This window comes from Bison bison, unplaced genomic scaffold (genome assembly GCF_000754665.1).
Source record: "Bison bison bison isolate TAMUID 2011002044 unplaced genomic scaffold, Bison_UMD1.0 scf7180017864163, whole genome shotgun sequence".
Classification (NCBI taxonomy): Eukaryota; Metazoa; Chordata; class Mammalia; order Artiodactyla; family Bovidae; genus Bison; species Bison bison.
Genome location: NW_011494735.1, coordinates 869,086 through 894,219, shown reverse-complemented (window position 1 = coordinate 894,219; position 25,134 = coordinate 869,086). Strand labels below are relative to the sequence as shown.

The window sequence follows — 25,134 nt, the reverse complement described above, 5'->3', positions numbered from 1 at the left end:
ACTGCAGCCATGAAATTAAAAAATACTTGCTCCTTGGAAGAAAAAAAAATAGTCAATCCTAAAGTAAATCAACCCTGCATATTCATTGGAAGGACTGATGCTGAAGCTGAAACTCCAATACTCTGGCCACCTGAGCGAAGAGCCCACACACTAGAAAAGACCATGATGCTGGAAAATATTGAAGGCAGGTGGAGAAGCGGTTAACAGAGGATGGGATGGTTAGATGGCATCACCAAGTCAATGGACATGAGTTTGAGCAAACTCCAGTAGACAGTGAAGGACAGGGAAACCTGGCATGCTGCAGTCCAGTTGTGAAAAGTCAGACGTGACTTAGTGTCTGAACAACAAGAGTCACAGAAAGTTCAAGTAAGTCACCATGATGGGGGAATTCAACATTTTTTAAAACATTTTAAGGTAGGAACACAGAATTTTATAAATTTTACAGTCAGTATTTTGTATCTACCTCATAGTTCACCATAAACATCAAGCCTTCCATTATTTGAATTTTTGAAAGCCAGAGTTATTATTTTTTTTATTAAACTCATTCTATATTTGTGCATTCTACAACATATACTCACACACTTGCTCTCCCAAATGGTTTTGATACTAAGGAGTGTACATGATAAAAAAATTTTTTTTCATATCTTTGTAAATAAACATTCATTTATTTACAGTATCTTTGAAATCTGCTTGCATAAATGTTGCTGTTCTAGATTATAAATCTTGAGGTAATTAATGTCTGTGTCTTTTGAAGTACATTTTTAAAATCATATAGCACAATATCAATTTCCAATGTTATAAAATACCTTCAGAAAAAATAAACTACTTTGTATTTCCAGCTACAAATGCCATATGAACATGAATAGAATTTAAATTGTTATGAAAATCCAACCTACCAATAATTAGACATAAAAATGCTAACATATATGAGTTTTCACACTCATAACTTTCCAATTGTTCCAGCATAACTCATACATCAAATAAATAAATAACAACAAAAAGGAAAAAATTATTTCTTAGAGGGTTCTAGGGCACATTTTGCCTTTGAAAGGAAAATAAAGTTGGTTAATACTTTGCAACTATTTATTTTAAAACTAAATTATTAAATGAAATAGGGCAGCACTTATCATAAGAAATGACAAGTGATGATACAGTGGACAGGGTTATAAGTAATTCTTCCCAGAAACCACAGGGACAGAGCATTTTGCTCTCAGTTTCCAGGTTGCCATGGTGGGCTTATTTTGAAACAAAATTCTGATTGGTACTAATTCATGAATGTCTGTGCAAAATCCAAGAGATAAAACATGCAGTTGTTACTGTACAACTGTAGAAGTTGCAAACACAGAAAATATCTAATGGAAAAGCAATTTTGTTTTTGGTTTTGTTTTTCTGAACCTAGCACTGAAACATGAAAGTAGGCAGGACTTGAATACTAAATGATGTGTATAGAGGTAGCAGCTCTTTAATTTCAATATCTGGATTTCAGTTCACACCTGCTGTCTAGCAAGAAACTTCCTGAGAGTATTTGGATTTCTAATGCTATTATTCTTTCTATATCATAGTAAGGTATGTAGTCTTCCCTTTAAATGTCTTTATTAAAATATATAACAACATTTTAAAGCACAGATGCTATCCTTCCATGTATCCCTTATACTAATAAATTTCCAAATGCCTTGCCTTACCTTCTACCTGTTCATTTAAAAAAATGTCCCTCCTTTTTCTATCAGAATTTTGCCTTCTAAAGTGAAAGCCGTTCACATTTTGTAAACCTAGCAGTTCCTACCACATATGGCAATATTCTTCAAAGTTAAGGCATTTGTTAACCACCACATCTTTCTTTTTCCTATTAAGTTCTGTCACTCAATCATGTCCGATTCTTTGTGATCCCATGGACTGCAGCACGCCAGGCTTCCCTGTTCATCACCAACACCCAGAGCCTGCTCAAACTCTTGTCCATTGAGTTGGTGATGCCATCCAACCATCTTATCCTCTGTCATCCCCTTCTCCTCCTGCCTTCAATCTTTCCCAGCATCAGGGTCTTTTCTAATGAGTCAGTTCTTCCCATCAGGTGGCCAAGGTATTAGAGTTTCAGCTTCAGCATAATTTCTTCCAATGAATATTCAGGACTGATTTCCTTTAAGGTTGACTGGTTTGATCTCCTTGCAGTCCAAGGGACTCTCAAGAGTCTTCTCCAACACCACAGTTCAAAAGCATCAATTCTTTGGTGTTCAGCTTTCTTTATAGTCCAATTCTCACACTCATTGCTTTGACTAGATGGACCTTTTGTTGGCAAAGTAATATCTCTGCTTTTTAATATGCTGTCTAGGTTGCTCATAGCTTTTCTTCCAAGGAGCAACAGTCTTTTAATTTCATCACTGCAGTCACCATCTGCAGTGATTCTGGAGCCCAAGAAAATAAAGTCTGTCACTGTTTCCATTGTTTCCCCATCTATTTGCCATGAAGTGATGGGACCGGATGCCATGAACTTAGTTTCTCAAATGTTGAATTTTAAGCCAACTTTTCCCTGTAATATTATTTAATAGTTTTAAAAAATGAGCCTCCTTTTATAATGTAAGTAAATTTCATGCCACATGCACAGGGGAGAACAGTTCATCTTGCTTTATCAGTCAGAAGTGAGTAGGTTATATGGAGATAAGAAAAGAACCCCAAAATTAAGTGCCATAAACTAGGCTAATTTGCTGCTCCTGCTACTGGTCCATCTGAGGTCAGTTGTGATTCTGCTCCACCTTGTCTCTACTCTGGGACCAAAGCTAATGGAACACCTTCTATTCTGGGACACTGCCAACTTTACTGCAGAGGGAAAAGAGGATATGGCCAATCCTTTCTCTTAAAGTTTTAGTTTAGAAGTGACACAGATTGGTTCCACTTCCATTTTCTTGGCCAGAGCAAGTCATGTGGATAAGACTGAATGCGCCATGGACATCTAATCCTTCCTGAGACAGTATAGCAGATATTTTGAACAATAATACATTCAAACACACTTGTCATGAACAGAAGATAATTAAAATAAAAATTGAATAAAAAAGACAATGGTATTAATTTCCAGTTGGATAATGTTTCCTTCCAAGTGTTAAAATCAAGGCATGGTAAATTATGTCAACTGGAACTTCCCTCATGGTCCAAAGTCTGTGCTCCCAATGCAGGGGCCTGGGTTTGACCCCTAATCAGGAAACTAGATCCCTGTCACAACTAAGTGTTTGCATGCCACAACTAAAGATTTTGCATGCTGCAATGAAGAGCAAAGATTCTGTGACATGACTAAAGCTGCTACAGCCAAATAAATAGATAAATATTAAAAAATAATGCTAACTGATTTTCTTCTTAATATTTTTTAAGGAGAATTGTATCTCTATATATGGTATAATATCATGCCCTAAGTATTATATAAAATTATTTGCCTAAAATCATTCTGTTTAGTTGCCCAGTTGTGTCTGATTTTTTGTGACCCCCTGGACTGCAGCATGCCAGGCTTCCCTGTCCTTCATCATCTCCTGGAGTTTGTTCAAACTCTTGTCTGTTGAGTCAGTGATGCCATCCAACCAATCATCCTTTGTTGTTCCCTTCTCTTCCTGTCTTTAATCTTTCCCAGCATCAGTGTCATTACCAATATGATTAACACATCTATGAAAATACATCTACAAAAGTCAAATCTAAATAAGGCTCTCTGAAACTGTGATCGAAGTACATGCAATTCATGTCTCTACCCTTATCCTCATATAAAAAGTCCTACAGTTTTCTTCAGTGAGAAAAAAACTCACAGACTACTTTTCAGATGATACAAACTGAAGAATAATTTCTAAAAATGAAGAAGGTAAAGGAAGTGACTAGAAATGGAAGGTTTTGGCCTCAGATGAAGGATAGTCAAAACATTCTGAACATTACTACTTTCTTATATAAAACTGTTAAATTGTGTTTATTATAATTAAATGTCAACCAAGAAATTGGACAGACTAACATCGAGGAGGGAGATGAGTTATTCACAAATGTTTGTTCTTTTCTGATTTGCACACTTTGCAACATAAATAGCATCAGAATCTGTAATATAGATAGTCACTAAAACCAGGAGAGTCTTAGCTTCTGGACATGAGAAGAACCAGGAGGCATACAATCTCTGAAATTATTTATGGATAGATAAAACTTAGAACATATAGTACACAGCTACAGATCTTAAAGGGATTAATATAGCATAATGACTATTATTCAAGCAAAAGCATTAAAAAAAATGTAGCTTAAAGAGGAAAATTGTGAGGCTGTCATCACTCTGATAACAAAACCAGACAAAGATATCACACACACAAAAAAATTATAGGCCAATATCACACATGAACCCAGATGCAAAAATCCTCAATAAAATGCTAACAAACCTAACATGAAAGTGAAAGTCACTCAGTTGTATCTGACTCTTTGCAACCCCATGGTCTTTATAGTACATGGAATTCTTCAGGCCAGAATGCTGGTGTGGGTAGCCATTCCCTTCTCCAGGGGATCTTCCCAACCCAGGAATCGAACCCAGGTCCCCCTCTTTGCAGCAGGATTCTTTACCAGCTGAGCCACAAGGGAAGCTCAAGAATACTGGAGTGGGTAACCTATCCCTTCTCTAGTGGATCTCCCTTACCCAGGAATTGAACTTAGGTCTTCTGCATTGCAAGCAGATTCTTTACCAGCTGAGATACCAGGGAAGCCCTAAGGTAGCAACATATTAAAAGGATCATATACCATGATCAAGTGGGATTTATCACAGGGATTAAAGTACTTTTACAATACTCACAAATTAGTCAATGTGATAAACCACAGTAATAAAATCAATAAAAACCATATGATCATTTTACTATATGCAGAAAAAGATTTTCATAAAATTCAACATCCCTTGATGGCAAAAACTCTCTAGGAATTGGGCATAAAATATAGGGAATATATCTCAACATAATAAAGGCCATGTATGATAAACCCACAGTTAACATCACAGTCAGTGGTGAAGAGGTGAAAGCATTCACTCTAAGGACAGGAACAAGACAAAGATATCAACTCTCACATAGTTTTAGAACTCTTAGGCACAGCAATCAGAGAAGAAAAAAGTAAATAAAGGAATTCAAATTGAAAAGGGAGATGTAAAACTGTCACTATCTGCAGATGGCATGATATAATAGATAGATTATACATGATATTATACATATTATACACAGAAAATTCTAAAGGTGGCAGCAGAAAACTACCGGAGCTCATCAATGAATTAGATAAAGTTTTAGGGTACAAAATTAATATACAATATGGCACATTTCTATATACTATGTATTTCTATATGTATATGTCTATACTTATTTATGGGGCTTCCCAGGTGGCCCAGTAGGTAAAGAATGCTCCTGCCAATGCAGGAGATACAGGAGATTTATATTCAATCCCTGGATTGGGAAGAACCCCTGGAGGATAGCATGGCAAGCTCTTTTAGTATTCTTGCCTGAAGAATCCTGTGCACAGAGGAGCTTGGTGGGCTGTAGTCCACAGGGTTGTAAAGAGTCAGACATGACTGGAGCAACTGAGTAGGCATATTTCTATTCTTGGATTGGATGAATGAATATTGTTAAAATAGCCATACTGCCCAAGGCAATCTAGAGATCCACTGCAATCCAAACTAAATTATCAATGGCATTATTCACAGAAAAGGAGAAAAAATTTTTTAATTTGTATGGAAACACAAAAGATATCAAAGTTAAAGCAATCTTCAGAAAGAAGAATGGGGCTGGATGAACCAAGCTCTCTGACTTCAGACTATACTACAAAGCTACAGTCCTCAAAATAGCATGGCACTGACACAAAAACAGACACAAAGATCAATGGAACAGTATAGAAAGCACAGATATAAATCCATGCACTTAAGGTCAATTAATGTCCAACAAATGAGGCAAGGATACACACTGGAGAAAAGAAAGTCTCTTCAATAAGTGGTGCTGGGAAAAATGCACAGCTACATTTAAAGAATGAAATTAGAACATTCTCTAACACTGTACACCAAAATAAACTCAAAATAGATTAAAGACCTAAATGTAAGACCAGATACTTTTAAATTCCTAGAGGAAAACAAAGGCAGGACACTGTTTGACATAAATTGCAGGAATATTTTCTTTGGCTCCGTCTCCTAGAGTAAAGGAAAAACAATAAACAAAAATAAACAAATGGGATCTAATTAAACCTAAAAGCTTTTGCACAGTAAAGGAAACCACAAATAAAACTAAAAGATAATCTATGTACTGGGAGAAAATATTTGCAAATGATGCAACTGATGAAGGATTAATTTAAAAAATATACAAACAGCTCACATAGCTCTATAACACAAAAACAAGCAACCCAAACAAAAAATGAGCAGAAGACTTAAACAGACATTTCTGCAAAGAAAACATACAGATGGGTAACAGGCACATGAAGCTATGCTCAACATTTCTAATTATTTGAGAAATGCAAACCAAACCACAATGACGTATCACTTCACACTAGTCAAAATAGCCATCATTAAAAATCTACAAATAATAAATGTTGGTGAGGGTGTGGAGAAAAGGTAACCTTCCTACACTGTTGGTGGGAATACAAATTGGTGCAAACACTATGAAGAACAGTATGGAGGTTGTTTAAAAAATTAAAAATAGAGTTACCATATAATATAATACTCCCACTCCTGGGCATACATCTGCAGAAAATGCAAATTCAAGAAGATAAGTGCACCTCAAAGTTCATAGCAGCACTAGTCACAATAGCCAATACTGGAAGCAACCTAAATGGCCACTAACAGATGAATGGATAAAGAAGATATGGTGTATATACACAATGGAATGTTACTCAGCCATGAAAAAAGAATGAAATAATTCCATTTGCAGCAATATGGGTGGCCACAGAGACTACCATACTAAGTGAGCTATGTCAGACAAAGACAAATATCATACAATATCACTTTTATGTGAAATCTAAAAGAGTGATACAAATGAACTTATTTTCAAAACAGAAACAGACTCACAGACTTAGAGAATGAACTTATAGTTGCTGCGAGAAGGATGGGGAAAAGACATAGTGGCTCAATGTGGCAGAGTTGTATAGGAGAGTTTTGGGGAGAATGGATACATGTACATATATGGCTGAGTCCCTTTGTTGTTCACCTGAAAATATCACTTTGTTAATCAGCTATACCTCAATACAGAATAAAAAGTTTAAATAAAAAACAGAAAGAGACATGCATATGTAGAAAACAAACTATGGGTACCAAAAGGGAAAGGAGGTGGAGGGATAACTGTGGAATCTGAGATTAACAGATACAGACTACTATAAACAATAAGACCTATTGTATAGCACAGGGAACATATTACATATCTTGCAATAACTTAAAATAGAAAAGAATCTGAAAAATAATATATGTATGTGTGTATATTTATATATAATTGAATCACTTTGCTATACACCTTAAAGATTATAAATCAATAAAAAAATTAAAAATTATAAAAACCAAAATTGACTAAAGAATTCTATATTAGATTTTTTGTTACTTCTCTTGATGCAAAATAAATGCTAGGAAAGATTAATATTGAACTATATTGTTATTAGTTTAGGAGCACAGTGTGAATATTTTAAATCCTTTTAAATATAAATAACTAATACAAATACCAATCTTGTACATAAGATACTGATATAGCTTGTTTCTATCCTTTATTGGGCCCATCCTTGCATGAAATATTCCCCTGATATCTCCAATTTTCTTGAAGAGATCTCTAGTCCTTCCCAATCTATTGTTTTTTCCTATAAAGGACAAAAAGAGTAAGGATCTAACAGAAGCAGAAGAAATTAAGAGGTGGTAAGAAGATATAGAAGACTATTCCAAAAGGTTTTAATGACCCAGATAACCACGATGATGTGGTCACTTACCACAGACTGGACATTCTGAAGTGTGAAGTAAAGTGGGCGGTGAGAAGCATTGCTGTGAACAAAGGTATTGGAAGTGGTGGCATTCCAGCTGAGCTATTTAAAATCCTAAAATATGAAGCTGTTAAAAGTGCTGCACTCAATATGCCAGCATATTTGGAAAATTCAGTAGTGGCCATAGGACTAGAAAAGTCAGTTTTCATTCCAATCCCAAAAAAGGGCAATGACAAAGAATGTTCGAACTACCACACAATTGCACTCATTTCATATGCCAGTTTGGTAAAACTCAAAATCCTTCAAGCTAGGCTTTAGCAGTATGTGAACCGAGAACTTCCAGATGTATAGTTGAGTTTAGAAAAGACAGAGAGAGAGAGATCAAACTGCCACCATCTGTTGGATCAGATACATAAAGCGAGTTCCAGGAAAAACATCTACTTCTGCTTCATTGACTACACAGAAGTCTTTGACTGTGTGGATCACAACAAATTATGGAAAACTCTTTAAGAGATGGGAGTACCAGACCACCTTACTAGTTTCCTGAGAAACCTGTATGTGGGTCAAGAAGCAACAGTTAGTACTGGACATGGAACAATGGACTGGTTCCAAATTGGGAAGGGAGTACATCAAACCTGCATATTGCCACCCTACTTGTTTAACTTCTTTGCAGAGGACATCATCTGAAATGCCAGGTTGGATGAATCACAAGCTGGAATCTAGAAATATCAACAATGTCAGAAATGCAGGTGATATCACTCTAATGGCAGAAAGTGAAGAGCAACTGAAGAGCCTCTTGATGAGAGTAAAAGAGAAGAGTGAAAAGAATGGCTTGAAACTCAACATTAAAAAACTAAGATCAAGGTATCCACTCCCATCACTTTATGGCAAACAGAAGGGAAAAAAGCAGAAGCAATGACAGATTTTCTTTTCTTGGGTTCCAAAAACACTGCAGACAGTGCCTGCAGCTGTGAAATTAAAAGATACTTGCTCCTTGGAAGGAAAACTATGATAAACCTAGACACCATATTAAAAAGCACAGACATCACTTTGCTCGCAAAGGTATGAATAGCCAAAGCTATGATTTTTCTAGTAGTCATGTATGATTGTGAGAGCTGGACCGTAAAGAAGGCTGAGTGAAAAAGAATTGATGCCTTTGAACTGTGGTGCTGGAGAAGACTCTTGAGAGTCCCTTGGACAGCAAGGAGATCAAACCAGTGAATACGAAGGAAATCAACCCTGAATATTCAATGGAAGGACTGATGCTGAAGGTGAAGTTCCAAACCTTTGGCCAACTGATGCGAAGAGCCAACTCATTGGAAGAGACCCTGAGGCTAGGAAAGACTGGATGCAAAATGAGAAGGGGGCAGCAGTTGGTCAGACAACATCACTGACTTACTGGACATGAATTTGGGCGAACTCCAGGAGATAGTGGAGGACAGGAGAGCCTAGTGTGTCCATGGAGTCACAAAGAGTTGGTCATGACTTAGTGACTAAACAACAACAACATATTTTGTTAATGATAAAATAAATTCCTGTTTCTAAAGGTAAAACTTATAAATGTCTTTACAGATTAAAACACAAAGGTGATAAAGAGGAAACTTCCTTTTGCTATTTGGTCTACTTCCATACTGTCAATATTATATATTGTCACCGTAGAAATATTGCTTCCCTAGTATACCAATGAGGCATTGGAGAAGGAAATGGCAACCTACTCCAGTGTTCTTGCCTGGAGAATCCCAGGGACAGAGGAGCCTGGTGGGCTGCCGTGTATGGGGTCGCACAGAGTCAGACATGACTGACGTGACTTAGCAGCAGCAGTATACCAATGAATGTTTCAAGGAAATGTGCTAAATATTTCTTCCAATAATTATCAAATACATACTTTACCATGTGTAAAATAGCTTATGGGAAGTTGCTATATAATGCAGGGAGTTCAGCCTGGTGCTCTGTGATGACTTACAGGGTGAGTTGTGTGGGTGGGAGGAAGGCAGAAGATGGAGGGGATTTATGTATAGCTGATTATGTACAGCTGATTTGTGCTGCTGCATGGCAGAAACAAATACAACATTGTAAAGCAATTACCCTCCAATTCAAAAAAAGGTATTTTTTCATGTAGTATGACTACAAGTAATGCATAGTATGCATATCAGGAGTACATGATTTTTATTTTTTACAACTTTCTGAGTGTTTTCATGAGTACCATGTAAACATTTAACATTGTTTATTAAAACCATATCATTCCCATTTTCCTTTAGAGGTTTCCTTTCTTGGAAATAAGTAAGAATGTAGACAATATCACTAAAATAAAATGATGGGAACATTGTATCCTCTCATTTGGAACTTTCAAACCCTTATATAATTTCTGGTGATGGCAGCTTTTTCCATTTTTTAAAAAATAATTATTGACTGAATTGTCTGGTAAGGCACTGAGGGATTTAAAATAGTGCAGGATATGAACACTGGAATTTATCATCTAAGAGACAAGATACATCCAAACTCAAATCACTATCATATAACACAATATAATTATCATATGTTAGACAGTTAAGTGCTAGAGGAAAACAGGGGATATAATAAGCATTGTTCTCAGGGGCTAATCAAAGAGACTGCAAAGAAAAAAGGTGATATCTGATCTGGGCAAAAAATAATCCGTAGAAGTCAGAGGCAGAGATTCAAAAGAGAGAGGAGGATAAATCCTAGGCAGAACACACAGAATGAGGAAAGGCAAAGAGATGGGAAATCATAATGGATATTAGGGTGATAGCAGGGGGTTTTGACTGGCTAGAATTCTATATGGAAGAGAGGTGGGTGGCTGGGAAAACAGGCTGGGTGTTGTATCAGAGTGCAGCTTTGAGAAAAATATCTGCTGAATGGATACAATAAACCAGGAATCAGCGCAAGTTAGAACAATGAATTGCCAAATAAGGATCTAGCTAGCTATTTTGATGTATCTAATTACAGAGCGAACATGTTATATTATAGGAAACAAACACTGAATCAGCACATTAAGAAAGTACCCCTAATTAGCAATACTTTTAAAGAATCAGGATGTTTGAAGTTCCAGAATAGATTATTTATATTTTTGTGTATAGAAAGCCAGGACAAGAGGAGGTGGATGAATAGACATAGACAAATAAATAGAAAGTATTCTAATGTACTTATCTGTTGGTGGTGGTTTAGGTGGTTTAGGTGGTTTAGTCGCTAAGTCGTGTCCGATTCTTGCGATCCCATGGACTGTAACCTGTCAGGCTCCTCTGTCCATGAGATTCTCCAGGCAAGAATACTGGAGTGGGTTGCCATTTCCTTCTCCAATGCATTAAAGTGAAAAGGGAAACTGAAGTCGTTCAGTCATGTCTGACTCTGAGCAACCCCATGGACTGCAGCCTACCAGGCTCCTCCGTCCATGGGATTTTCCAGGCAAGAGTACTGGAGTGGGGTGCCATTCCCCTCTCCTACAGACACATACATACACAAATACATATATGTGGTGTAAATTATAAGTGTGCAACTTTCAGTATAATTGAAAAAATTATACTATATCCTGTTTTTTTTTTTCTTTTAAACATTATTTTAAAGTCTCTTAAATTTTTTTGCTAACATAAGGTTCTTTTTGTGTTCATTCTTCTGTCTGTCACACGTGGTAGCTTTTTTTCATAAATTGATATAGTTTAAAATGTTTTACTGCTATCTCATATTTGCTTTCGATGGAAGTCTCATATGTCCTGGGTTCTGATAACTACATGTTTGCTAAGATAGCTTTATGGATGTCTCCAGTTTGGGACCCACATTTTGATTTTTTACTATTCATGTTTCTCAACTGATGGCTCCCCTTCACAAGGGCAGTATGAAATTAGAAGCCACATTTCCCTATGGTAAAGGCTTCTGGTTTGCTTTCTCATGTGTGACACTGTTTCAACTCAGGGTCCCAAGTGGGTCACGGAGAGTTTTGCCCAGCACAGTCCAACAAATTTTCTTGTCTCTGTTTCAGAGCCTAGGTGGCCCATCATAGTTCTAGAGGTAAGACTTGGAGTTTTGCCTTCTTAGCACCTAAAACACTAGCCTCTCACCTTTTAGACTGCCTTCTGTTCTGATATTCTTGTATGCTGTTGGGTTTCCACATGGGCTTTTGCTGCTCTCACTCTCACTGGTAGCATTTGGGCATTTCTCTCAAGTTCAGCTGTGAATTAAACCTATATTTGCCTCTGTGTGGGATGCATGTGGGAGATGCAGAGGATGATGGGCAGGAGGAAAGATTTTCTATTAGTTCAGTGTACTGAATTTTCTAGGAGTATGTTAAATGATTTTAACATGGGTTTTCCTTTTTAAAAGTTTTTAATTATAAAATACACAATACACAAAATTTACTATCTTAATTAACCATTTAAAATTTTAATCATTTTAAACTGCATAGTTCAGCAGTAAGTATATTCACCTTATTGTGTAAGCAATCTCCAAAACTCATTCCATTTTCCAAAACTGAAACCCCATAACCATTAAGCAACAACTCCCTATTTCCTTCTTCCCTCTGCTTGTGGCAACTACTATTCTTCATTCTTCCTCTATAAACCTGAGTACTCTAGGTACCTCATGTTAATGTAATCATACGATATTTGCTCATTTCACTCATCATCTTGTATTCAAGGCTCATTCATGTTGTAGTAGCCAGAATTTCTTTTCTTTAAATACGTATAATTGTATGTATATACAGTTTGCTTATCCATTTGTCTGTCAAGTAGCATTTGAGTCGCTTCCAACTTCTGGCTATTGTGAACAATGCTGCTGTTTTTTACGTTATTCAAATAAAACTTCAAGACCTTATTTTCAATGCTTTTGGATGCATACCCAAAATGGAATTATTAGATGACATAATTCTATCTTAAAATTATGTAAAAACCGCCACACTGTTTTCCGTAGTGGCTGCACCATGTTATATTCCTATCTACAGTGCATACAGTTTCCAATTTTTCCACATCTTCCGCAACAATTATTGTTTTATTTTTCTTTGTTATTTTTTTTTATCCTAAGGCATCTGAGATAATACTTCATTGTAGTTTTGACTTGCATTTCCCTAATAATTAGTGCTGCTGAACAGTTTTTCATGAGCTTTGTCATTTGTATATCTTTTTTGAAGAACAGGGATAAACAAAAAATTTTTTGATTAAAATATAACAGGCTTTTCCTCAGTGGTAAAGAATCCATCTGCAATGAGGAGATGCAGGAGACGTGGGTTCAATCCCTGAGTTGGGAAGATCCCCTAGAGGACGGCCTGGCAACTCACACCAGTATTCTTGCTTAGAGAATCTCAGGCAAAGAGGAAGCTGTCAGGCTACATACAGTTCATAGCATGGCAAAGACTTGGACAAGACTGAAGCAACTGAGCACATATGCTCACATGGAAAAGCATACTGATTGACAAAGTTTTATTTCAAATTAATTGTAGTTAATTATAAGGACAAATGCTTTTTGTTATGTTGAGATAAAAATCAGCATACTCTTCATCACGAATGGTATTACCCTTCTATCTGATGTTTTTCAGGAAACAGCTACAACTAGAGATTCTTTGCAGCTGAAGATGGAGAAGCTCTACACAGTCAGCAAAAACAAGACCTGGAGCTGACTGTGGCTCAGATGATCAGCTCCTTATTGCAAAATTCAGGCTTAAACTGAAGAAAGTAGGGAAAACCATTAGGCAATTCAGGTATGACCTAAATCAAATCCCTTATGATTATACAGCGGAGATGATGAATAGATTCCAGGGATTAGATCTGGTAGACAGAATGCCTACCAGAAAAACTATGAAAAAACAGAACAACTATGGATGGAGGTTTGTAACACTGTACAGAAGGCAGTGACCAAAGTCATCCCCAAGAAAAAAAATATGCAAGAAGCCTTCTTATGTGAATAATGCAAAGAAATAGAGGAAAACAACAGAATGGGAAAGAAAAGAGATTCCTTCAAGAAAATTGAAGATAACAAGGGAATATTTCTTGCAAGGATGGGTACAATAAAGGACAGAAAAGGCAAGGATCCAGCAGAAGCAGAAAGGATTAAGAAGAGGTGGCAAGAATACACAAAAGAACTATTCAAAAAAGGTCTTAATGACTCAGATAACCATGATGGTTTGGTTACTCACTTAGCCAGACAACCTGGAGTGTGAAATCAAATGGGCCTTATAAGGATTACCACAACAAAGCTAGTGGAGGTGATGGGATTCCAACTGAGCTATTTCAAATCCTAAAAGATGTTGCTATTAAAGTGCTGCACTCAGTATGCCAGCAAATTTGGAAAACTCAGCAGTGGCCACAGGACTGGAAAAAGTGTTTTCATTCCATCCCCAAAGAAGGGTAATGCCAAAGAATGTTCAAATTACTGTAAAGTTGTGCTCATTTCACATGCTAGCAAGGTAATGCTCAAAATCCTTCAAGCTAGTCTTGAAGTATGTGAAGTCTTGAAGTACGTGAACTGAGAATTCCAATACTTTGGCCACCTGATGTGAAGAGCTGACTCACTGGAAAAGACCCTGATGCTGGGAAAGATTGAAGACAACAGGAGAAGGGGGAAGCAGAGGATAAGATGGTTTGATGGCATCATTGACACAATGGACATGAGTCTGAGCAAACTCTGAAAGATAGTGAAGGACAGGGAAGCCTGGCGTGCTGCAGTCCATGGGATCGCAAAGCATCAGACATGACTTGGCAACTTCAACAACAGAGATCCGTGATTATGTCATCGCATTGCCTCAATACTTGTTCCCAAAACATCTATAAATAGTATATCTTGAATAGGAATCCAAGGTAAAGGTAGATTTTCCCCTGAAAATTCCATTCTAGGTAATTGCATAAAACCTATCAACAAAATAAACAAAATTATAATGAATGCTATTTTATCTACAATTGGAGAATCTGTTGTAGGAATTTTTCATGATAAACACATCCTGCATTTTTTGTTTTCTTTGTAGGATAGATTGAGGTAACCCAGCATGGTGACCAAGCTAAGAGGAAGATTGCTGCTCAGCACAGAGAAGAGTGAGAAAATCTGTTTTCTTTCTAAGGTGGGAGGTAAAGATTTTTAGGTTATTATTCTATTAATAATATTCCACAAGCATAAAAGTTTCCTGTATATTTTGTTTAGTTCTTTGTATTTTTCCTACTTGGGTATTATCTATTTTCACTTTTCTCTAGTAGTGGGTGTAGCCCAGGAATAATGGTACAAAAATATAAATAAAATCTAAAATACGTGTAAATAAAAGAAATAATACACATTTCTATTAAAAAGTTGTAAAGTTTGCTAGTTGCAAAAAGAATAAAACTCTTATTTTGAGACCACTGACCTATAGACCTTCTTGTGAGAAAGAGATAAACATAATTTTAGTGTCCCCATAAGTTTTTAAATGAATTCTATGAAGTACAGGAAACTACAAACAGTTTGAAACTGTTCATAATTCAAACTGTTCATAATTCTTGACTAGAAACTTTTAGGCTTCTTCTATTGAAAAAAATCAAAAGGATTAAAACTATAAAGTATTACATTCAGAAATAATTAATCAATTAACTTCCTAATAAATCTTGACTAATGAAAGGCATACACTAGATGTTTTTAAAAGAAGCTCTTTCAAGTTTTCATTTTAAGTAATAATTGTATTTCTTTTACATATTTCTTTTTAATCAGTGTATTTAAAATATGATCTGGATTTTCACTCAATATCATATAATTTACTACTATTATTTTGGAATAATTCCATAATAAAATGATTAATGAGAACAGCATAATTATTAATAATGATACATTATGCTTTCTGGCTCCTAGGAGATATAAGCACTTTATTACAGATTTCTTTGCCTTCCCCAGTATTAGGAGGCAGACAGCATGAGAGCATGGTAATCTTTTTTTGAGAATTTAAAATGCAAAAGCCATGTCAAATAATATTTACATGTTTCTGTATCCATGAATATGAATGTTAGCTCATAAATATGGGATATTTGTTCTACACAAATGTTTCATTTATGTGCCTACTCTAAACCAATGGGATCTGTCATATAGAGAAAGATTCACAGTTTCTCATACATGTCCATAATTACCAGCTTTATCCTTATTTTGTTTAATTTCTCTGACTTCCAGAAACGTACAATATGAATGAAAGAATTTAAATTGATAGTAATTCACTGTGACTTCACAATTTTATGTTTTTCACTTAAGTTTTAGAGTTTGGAAATTATTGGTATAATTAAAAAATACCCAGTGGGAGAAACTACCTTGGCAATATTTAGCGATACTTGCCTCAAGGTCCAGACTCCTGTAACTTATTAGAGCAGAGTTGGGTCTGGAATTTGGATTTCCTGAAGTCTAGGCTTGAGTTTATTTGCTAAGTTTGTGAAGCATACAGTTGGAATATTTCTACCCACTCTCATCAGAATATGTTGCAAAGTATTGTAAAGAACAAAGATTCTTTAAAAGAAGACCAATTTAAAAGAAGTAGAGTGTGTAAGTGCAGTCATTCTGTAAGTTTAAAAATAAGTCTCAAGCTGAAATTTTATTGTATATTCTTATGGTATGTAGTGAGCAACATACCTGCCCCAGGCTGCCTCATTTGTGGATGCTTTATTAACTGGAACACAGGAAGAGTCGATGACGGTTGATTTATTCATCTGATAACAGAAACCGCAGTCTGGATCCAACATACATTCATTACAGTAACTGTAAAATGAAACGAGTTGTAGTCATGTTAACAGAGACAACTGATGCTCAGCACACACTGTATTCTATGCCCTCCCCTGCATTTTCCACTCTACTCTGCAGTAAGCTTGGGGCCATGTGACTCTGTTTGGCTCTGGCAAACAACTTGTGATAAGGCAGGTGAGAACTGGCTGATTTCTTCCATCTCCCCCTACTCTGGATGCAGCAACTTTGGAAACCACTTTGAAATGTAGGTGGACTGGATGTGCAATATTGTATGTAGAAGAACTCCAGTCTGCCAGCAGCAAATATACTTTTGCTTTCCTAAGCCACTGAGATTTGTTACCAGAGTACGGACTGGTCCATTTTGAACCAGCTGCTGCTGCTGCTGCTAAGTCACTTCAGTCGTGTCCGACTCTGTGCGACCCCATAGATGGCAGCCCACCAGGCTCCCCCGTCCCTGGGATTCTCCAGGCAAGAACACTGGAGTGGGTTGCTATTTCCTTCTCCAATGCATGAAAGTGAAAAGAGAAAGTGAAGTCGCTCAGTCGTGTCCGACTCTTATTAGCGACCCCATGGACTGCAGCCCACCAGACTCCTCCATCCATCTTTTCCAGGCAAGAGTACTGGAGTGGGGTGCCATTGCCTTCTCCGTTTGAACCAGCTACCTGGTTCCAAACTGTACCAAAGCATTTACTTCTCTTAAATGTTTCCATCATGTACCATATCTTTTAAAAAATGGAATTTTTTCCTAAAATAGATCATGAAATAGAAAATTCAAAGAATGAAAAAAAATTACATCTAGAGCAAAAAGTTAAAAAATAAAAATGCCACCACCTTAAGAATGGTCAGAGTTAACATCCTGGGGGATACTTGTACTTTTAATAAATATATATTGAAAATCAGCTATGTTGTATGCTTAATTAAAAGAAGTTCTAACTTTTAAAAACTGCATAAATTTTTCTGAAAAAGAGAAAAGAAAAAAGGTTGGTATAGGCGAAAAGGCTAACTTTTCCCATCCATTGGTTGGATTACAGAGCCATTACCAACTAATTATCACTCACCTAACAGCAATATCCTAACTTCAGGAAAATTTTAAAGAGGCAAAACCCTTTAGAGGGCAGGATTTTCCAACATAAGCCAACAGTGTGCTTGTAGAATAAGTCTCCTCACTGTCATACTATTTGCCAGACAAACCTGGAACACTTTATACACAGTAGGCACCTATAAGGTATGGAGACCCTAAGATGAATAAATTAAAGTTCCTGCTCTGCTCCTTGGTAGATAAAAGGCAAGGATTAGAAATAGCTATACCTTCTAATAATGATGATATGATAGAAAAATGAAATACTCTAAAGGCAGAGACCTGATTATTTGCCTGTAAGAATGGGGGATAATTTCAGAGATGATATTTGAACTGGATCATAAGAGAAATTTACCAGGGAAAGAAGTAGAGAGAAGAGTATTTCAGGGAACAACTTATTACATAATTAAAGATAAGTCAGTACAGATTTATTAAATATCTACTTTGTACAAGTAATTACACAGTGGGATGTGGGAGAGAAATAGGGTAAGAACTAATGCAAGCTATCTGAAAAAGACATGAATCATCAAAATCAAAATACTTCTTTGATGCATTTAGCTAAATGGAAAAGACTGGCATTGTTTAAAACTTAGACCACTGCCATTCTGTCTGTAAATCTTTACAAATAGTCTATTTTTAATGAGACTTTCAGTTCAGTTGAGTTCAGTCGCTCAGGTGTCCGACTCTTTGCAACCCCATGAATCACAGCATGCCAGGCCTCCCTGTCCATCACCAACTCCCGGAGTTCACTCAAACTCATGTCCATCGAGTCAGTGATGCCATCCAGCCATCTCATCCTCTGTCGTCCCCTTTTCCTCCTGCCCCCAATCCCTCCCAGCATCAGGGTCTTTTCCAATGAGTCAACTCTTCTCATGAGGTGGCCAAAGTACTGGAGTTTCAGCTTCAGCATCAGTCCTTCCAATGAATACCCAGGACTGATCTCCTTTAGGATGGACTGGTTGGATCTCCTCCAGTCCAAGGGACTTTCAAGAGTCTTCTCCATGTTCAAAAGCATCAATTCTTCGGTGCTCAGCTTTCTTCACAGTCCAACTCTCACATCCACACATGACCATTGGAAAAACCATAGCCTTGACTGGACGGACCTTTGTTGGCAAAGTAATATCTCTGCTTTTTAATATGCTATCTAGGTTGGTCATAACTTTCCTTCCAAGGAGTAAGCATCTTTTAATTTCATGGCTGCAATCACCATCTGCAGTGATTTTGGAGCCCCCCCAGAAAATAAAGTCTGACACTGTTTCAGTTGTATACTAAAAGCAAAAAAAAAAAAAAAAAGAGGTCTTTCAGCCTACCAAAAGATCAATATACTTTAGAAAGGTGATACAGTATTGTAAACCTAAAATTGTCCACACCTATGATAAACAGAATAAAATAGAAATCATGAGAGGTACTCTGAGCTTCTGGCTTTAAGAACTAGACTAGGCTAATTTGGAAGGGAAGATCATTCCTACTAGTATTTTGTTCGTTTATTCTGCCCATATGAAGTAGAATTAAAACCCCTGATGGTTTCAGTGGCTTTAAATGATAATTATTTGGGGAATGTCAATTCACCCATTTGTAGAGAAATGACTATTTAAATTTTTTGAAAAATACTTATTTCCCATAAAAGGCCCCAAACCAGTTTCCTATTGCATGTGCATGTCAGACATACGAGGCATTATCCATAATGCTTCACCTCCTCCATCACCTTTTCAAACATCAACTCTGACCACGACCTCCAATTATTCTATCTTCCTTACTAGCAGATCATCTGCTCTGCCATGATCATTTATTTAACAAATACAATATATTACACTTACTCTGTGCCAGGCACTATTCTACGAGCTGGGACTTGTTAGTGAATAAAAATGATGTTGACTTGTATACTAGACCTTGTGACAAGCTCCAGTTAATTGATTTGCTCCCTATTCATTAGCTCTTTCCTTTTTTTCTCTTTCTGATTTTTTAAAAAACTTTATTGGTGTATAGTTCATTTATAATTTGTGTGGGTTTCTGGTGTACAGCAAAACGACTCAGTTATACATACACATATATTCTATAGGCCATTACAGAGTATTGAATAGAGTTTGTTGTGCTGTAAGTAGGCCTTTATTAATTATCTATTTTATATACAGTAGTATGCATATGTCAACCCGAATCTCCCAATTTTTCCCTTTTCCCCTTATCAGAGGGGTGATTTTTATTTTATTAAAAATTTTTTTTTCACATGTACACCATTTTTTTAAATAGTAAAATATGTTCATCAGTTTTCACAATCAATCGCTAGACTAAAAATAAAAGATAATTATAATTGAAAGCCATATGGGAACATGATTAGCCTAACAATATAAAATAATTACATAGCGTTTGGGGGGTCAAGCAGAGTGATGTGGTGAGTGGAAATACATACACACATGTTTTCATCTGCCCAGGCAGTCTATGTCTTTGGTTGGTACATTTAATCCATTTAAATTTCAGGAAATTATCAATAGTTATGATCTTATTACCATTTTCCTAATTGTTTTGGGTTTATTTTCTGTTGGTATTTTCCTTCTCTTGTGTTTCCTGCCTAGAGAAATTCCTTTAGCATTTGTTGTAAAGCTGGTTTGGTGGTGCTGAATTCTCTTAACTTTTGCTTGTTTGGAAAGCTTTTGATTGCTCCATCAAATCTGAATAAGAGTCTTGCTGGGTAGAGTATTCTTGATTATAGGTTCCTCCCTTTCATTACTTTAAATATTTTGTGCCAATTCCCTTCTGGCTTATACAGTTTTCGTTGAGAAATCAGCTGGTAGCCTGATGAAAATTACCTTTTATGTTATTTGTCATTTTTCCCTTGTTACTTTTAATATTTTATCCTTGTCTTTAATTTTTGTCTTTGATTACTTTGTGTCCTTTATCTATATTCTGGTGGTGGCAGTGATTTCCACCATTCTGACCTCCAGGTCATTTATCTGTACTTCTGCCTCAGTTACTCTACTATTGATTCCATCTCATGTATTATTCACTTCTCTTTGTTTGTTCTTTAGTTCTTGTAGGTCTTTGGTAAACATTTCTTGCACCTTCTCCATTGTTTCCCAAGATCCCGGATCATCTTCACTATCATTATTCTGAATTCTTTATCTAGAAGGTTGCCTATCTCCATTTCATTTAGCTGTTTTTCTAGGGTTTTATCTTTTCCCTTCATCTGGGACATAATTTTCTGCTTTTTCATCCTGATTTACTTTCTGTAATGTCTTTTTTGTTCCAGCTGCTGTGGGACTGTGGTTCTTCTTGCTTCTTCTGTCTATTCTCTGTTGGAGGAGGCTGAGAGGCTTGTGTAAGCTTCCTGATGGGATGGACTGGCAAAGGGAAAAACTAGGTCTTGCTCTAGCAAGTGGGGCATTACTCAGTAAAACTTAAATCCAATAATATGTTGATGGCTGGTGTTTCATTCCCTTCTGGTACTTGTTTGGCTTGAGGGGACCCAGTTCTGGAGTCTATGGGTTCTATGGTAGGGTTAACAGTGAACTCCAAGAGGGTTTACACCAAGGGAGACATTCCTGGCCTGTTGCTGCCAGTGGCCCTGTCCTTGTGGTGAGGCCTTGCCAATCCATGCCTCCACAGGAGACCCTCCAACACTTGCAGGTAGTTTTGGTTCAGTCACCTGTGGGATCACTGCTCCTTTCCTCTGGGTCTTGGTGCACACAAGATTTTGTTTGTACCCTCTAAGACAGGAGTCTGTTTCCCCTAGTTCTGCGGAAGTCCTATAGTCAAATCCCACTGGTCTTCAAGGTCAGATTTGCTGGGGACTCCCAGTCCCATTGTTAGATCCCTAGGCTGGGAACCCTGATGTGGGGTTCAGAACTTCTAAGAGTGGGAGAACTTCTTTGGTGTTATTGTTCTCCAGTTTGTGGGTTACCCACACTGCAGATATGAGATTTGATTTTATCGTGATTGTGCCCTTCCAACCATCCTGCTGCGGCTTCTTCTTTGTCTTTGGATATGAAGTATCTCTTTTTGGTGGGTTCCAGAGTCTTCCTGTCAATGGTTATTCAATAGCTAGTTGCAATTTTGGTACTCTCACAGGAGGAGATAAATCTACATCTTTCTACTCCACCATCTTGAACTGGAAGCAAGCTTTTTTTCCTTTAGTTCTGTCATTAACTAGCTTATTGCCCATGACTCATCATTTCAATATCCTAAAATTCCCTGCCTATTTATCTTCTTATCTCACCCATCTAACTATTATATGAATGTCAACATTTGCCTTTTCTGTGCCTTTACACACATACCCAACGCAACTGAAGGAATTACACAGCAGGGCAGATCAGTAGTTCCTCTATACCATACTACTACCAGCCTCAACAGGATCCTCAATAGCCTAAAATTCTTAATAGTTTTCCCTAGTCAACTCCATTGGAGGACTGTTTCAACCATTTGGCACAAAAACTATTCCTCAGATCTCCAAAGCTTCATTTCTCTTTACTCTCTGCAAAGGAACTCACCTCAAGTTTAATAGAGAAAACAGATGAAAGTGGCAAAAATGAGAAATTTATAACTTTATAGCAAACCATTCCATTAATACTTTCCTATTTGTAAAGAACCTGTCTGCCAATGCAGGAGGAGCAAGAGACTCAGGTTTGATTGCTGGGTCAGAAGATCCCCTGGAGGAGAGCATGGCAACCCACCCCAGTATTCCTGTCTAGAGAACCCCCAAGACAGAGGAGCCTGGTGGGTTATAGTCCATAGGGTTGTCTGTCCAAAGAGTCAGACACAACTGAAGAAACTTAGAAGGCATGCACACACTCCAGTTACAAGGAGAAGCCGTTCTTCTCAGCTAAGGTCATCTGGACCTTCATCCATTCAATCTCCTCAGGGCATCTCAGACCTGATTATTGTCCCTTCTTTCTCTTATGATAGAGCATTAGATTTTTGATTTTGATATCTTTCTCCTTTTAAATGTAGGCATTTATAGCTATAAATTTCTCCCTAAGCACTGCTTTAGCTGCATCCCATATTTGGTGGAGTATATCTTCATTTTCACCCATCTCAAATTATTTAGTAATTTTCCTTGTAATTTCTTCTTTGATCCACTGGCAATTGAAGAGTGTGTTATTTAATTTTCACATGCTTGTGAATTTCCTAGATTTCTTTATTTGTGATTTCTAATTTCACCCAATTGTGATCAGAGAACATATTCTGTATGATTTTAATCCTTTTAAAATTTACCTAGGCTCATTTTGCAGCCTAGCATATGACCTATCTTAGAGAATGCTTCTTGTACACTTACGAAGAATGTGTTATTCTGTTCTTGGGTGAAGTATTCGCTCAGTGTTTGTTAGATTTAGATGGTTTATAGTTAATATACTAATCTTATAACATCATAACCTGTTGGTTTCTAACCACTTAACTTCACCCACATCCTGGAAATAGTAATCTGGAACAGGAATCAGTAAACTATGGCCCTTGAGACAAATATAAATCAGCCCATTTTAAAAATAAAGTTTTACTGAAACATAGCAATGCCCATTTGTTTACTTATCTATGAATGCCTACAACTTAAAGGGAAGAGCTGAGAAGTATAACAGAATCTATATGGCCTGCAAAGCCACAGATATTTACTATCTTACCCTTTACAGGAAGTTTGCTGATCCCTGACCTAAACCACACATATAGATTTTTCATTCCTTTCCTCAAGATTTCTTTCTTATTTCTAGAATAACTGTTCTTTTCCCCAGAGATCTCCCACACTCCTTTCTTCCTGACACTTCACTGACTTCATAGGTTTGAGTCCCTCTCTGTCAGACTTTCATGTTAAACCACGTTAACCACCAGACCCTGAACGTTTTTGTATTTAGATTCTATTGCCTATAAACTTTTATGTCTGGTTCTTTCTAACCATCTTTGTTCTTACTTTCTATATCTAAATTGCTCTGCACTGGTGGAGAATTAACATAACCAGGAATACTGGTAACACTATACATGCACAGTGTACAGCTGAAGCTGGATCTTCACTGCTGCAGGGAAACGTCTATGCTATGCTATGCTAAGTCACTTCAGTCGTGTCCGACTCTGTGCGACTCCATAGACGGCAGCCCACCAGGCTCCCCCGTCCCTGGGATTCTCCAGGCAGAACACTGGAGTGGGTTGTCATTTCCTTCTCCAACGCATGAAAGGGAAAAGAGAAAGTGAACTTGCTCAGTCGTGTCCGACTTTTAGCGACCCCATGGACTGCAGCCTACCAGGCTCCTCCGTCCATGGGATTTTCCAGGCAAGAGTAATGGAGTGGGGTGCCACCTGCTCTCAATCTCACAACTGATATCCCAAATGCCCACAACTTTCCTCCAATCCTAATCCTTATTCCCTCTTACAAATCTTTTAGATTTAGGTCTTTCTTGCTTCCCAGTAAAAACTGAAGGGATTAGGAATGAACATTTTCAACTTTAAATTCAGACTGAACCAAGATATCTATAGTCACAGCTATCCTCACCTCTTTTCCCCCAGGCTCTGAAAAAGAATTGTTCGTTCGAAGGTCAGCATTCTATTAGAACTTTTAATCTTACTCCCCTTGGCCTTTACTGGACCAACACTTTATCCCATTGGTTATTTTCTTCCCTTTATACATTCAGTCCTCTCCTAGAACTTATCCCATAGTTAATATGAGGCTTTTCTATATTAAAAAAAAGCATGGAAATTATCTTTTTGTACTGCTTCACATCAGTTCATAGAGGTCAGTCAATTTCATCAATCAGTGTTCAATTTCATCACCATCTCAGGGTGTGGGCCACTGTTTGGGAACTGAGGTTTGCTGACTCATCTGGACTGTAGAGTCTCTCAGACTCCTGGAGGCAGAGTATGATTTCCTACCATTCCCTTATCCTTGACCTGGAATATATATTTTTCATCATATGGACTATCTTATGGCAAAATTCTCCCAAATGTAACATTTTTAACTTGGACTTGACATTTGGAAGATAACTCAAAACTTTAAATATCCTGGGGAATCTGCTAATTGACCTTTTACAGAAAGCATATATCATAACTGTGAGTTTAACAAATAGGATTGAAAAAAAGGGACAATTTCTAGAAGTGGCTATTTTTTATTCATGATTTGCTCTTTAATGCTTTCTTGAATATGACCTGATAAATTTACATGAAATTTCCTAAATATAAAAGCTTAGAATTTAAATATATTGTTACAAAATCAGTGCTCATAAAAATATTCCAATAATAGATTAAATTTTTTTTTTTTTTTGGTAAAAAACAGACTTATATCTTAGGCCCTATTTGTCCCCTTTCACAGTATGACCTGGAGTGAGTCCTAAATTCTGGACTTCAAGTTTTCCATCCCAAGAGCACATGATCTCTAAGAACCCATCTGGCTGCATGACTCTACATGAAAGGAAAAGACAGAAATGTATATACTCTCATTCTAAACTCACACAAACTTTAACAGTGTAAAACATATTAGGATGCCATCTCAC

The 25,134-nt window shown here is 37.0% G+C and overlaps 1 protein-coding gene across 1 annotated transcript in view; it reads right to left on the bottom strand.

Moving 5' to 3' along the window:
- Positions 1–25,134, bottom strand: part of SLC2A13 (solute carrier family 2 (facilitated glucose transporter), member 13) — a gene marked incomplete at its 5' end in the record, with an annotated part of 532,905 nt that overhangs the window by 98,114 nt on the left and 409,657 nt on the right. Inside the window, one exon of the mRNA XM_010841619.1 lies at positions 16,486–16,611. Within this exon, the coding sequence (XP_010839921.1) occupies positions 16,486–16,611 (126 nt within the window). The remainder of the gene's footprint in view (positions 1–16,485; positions 16,612–25,134) is intronic.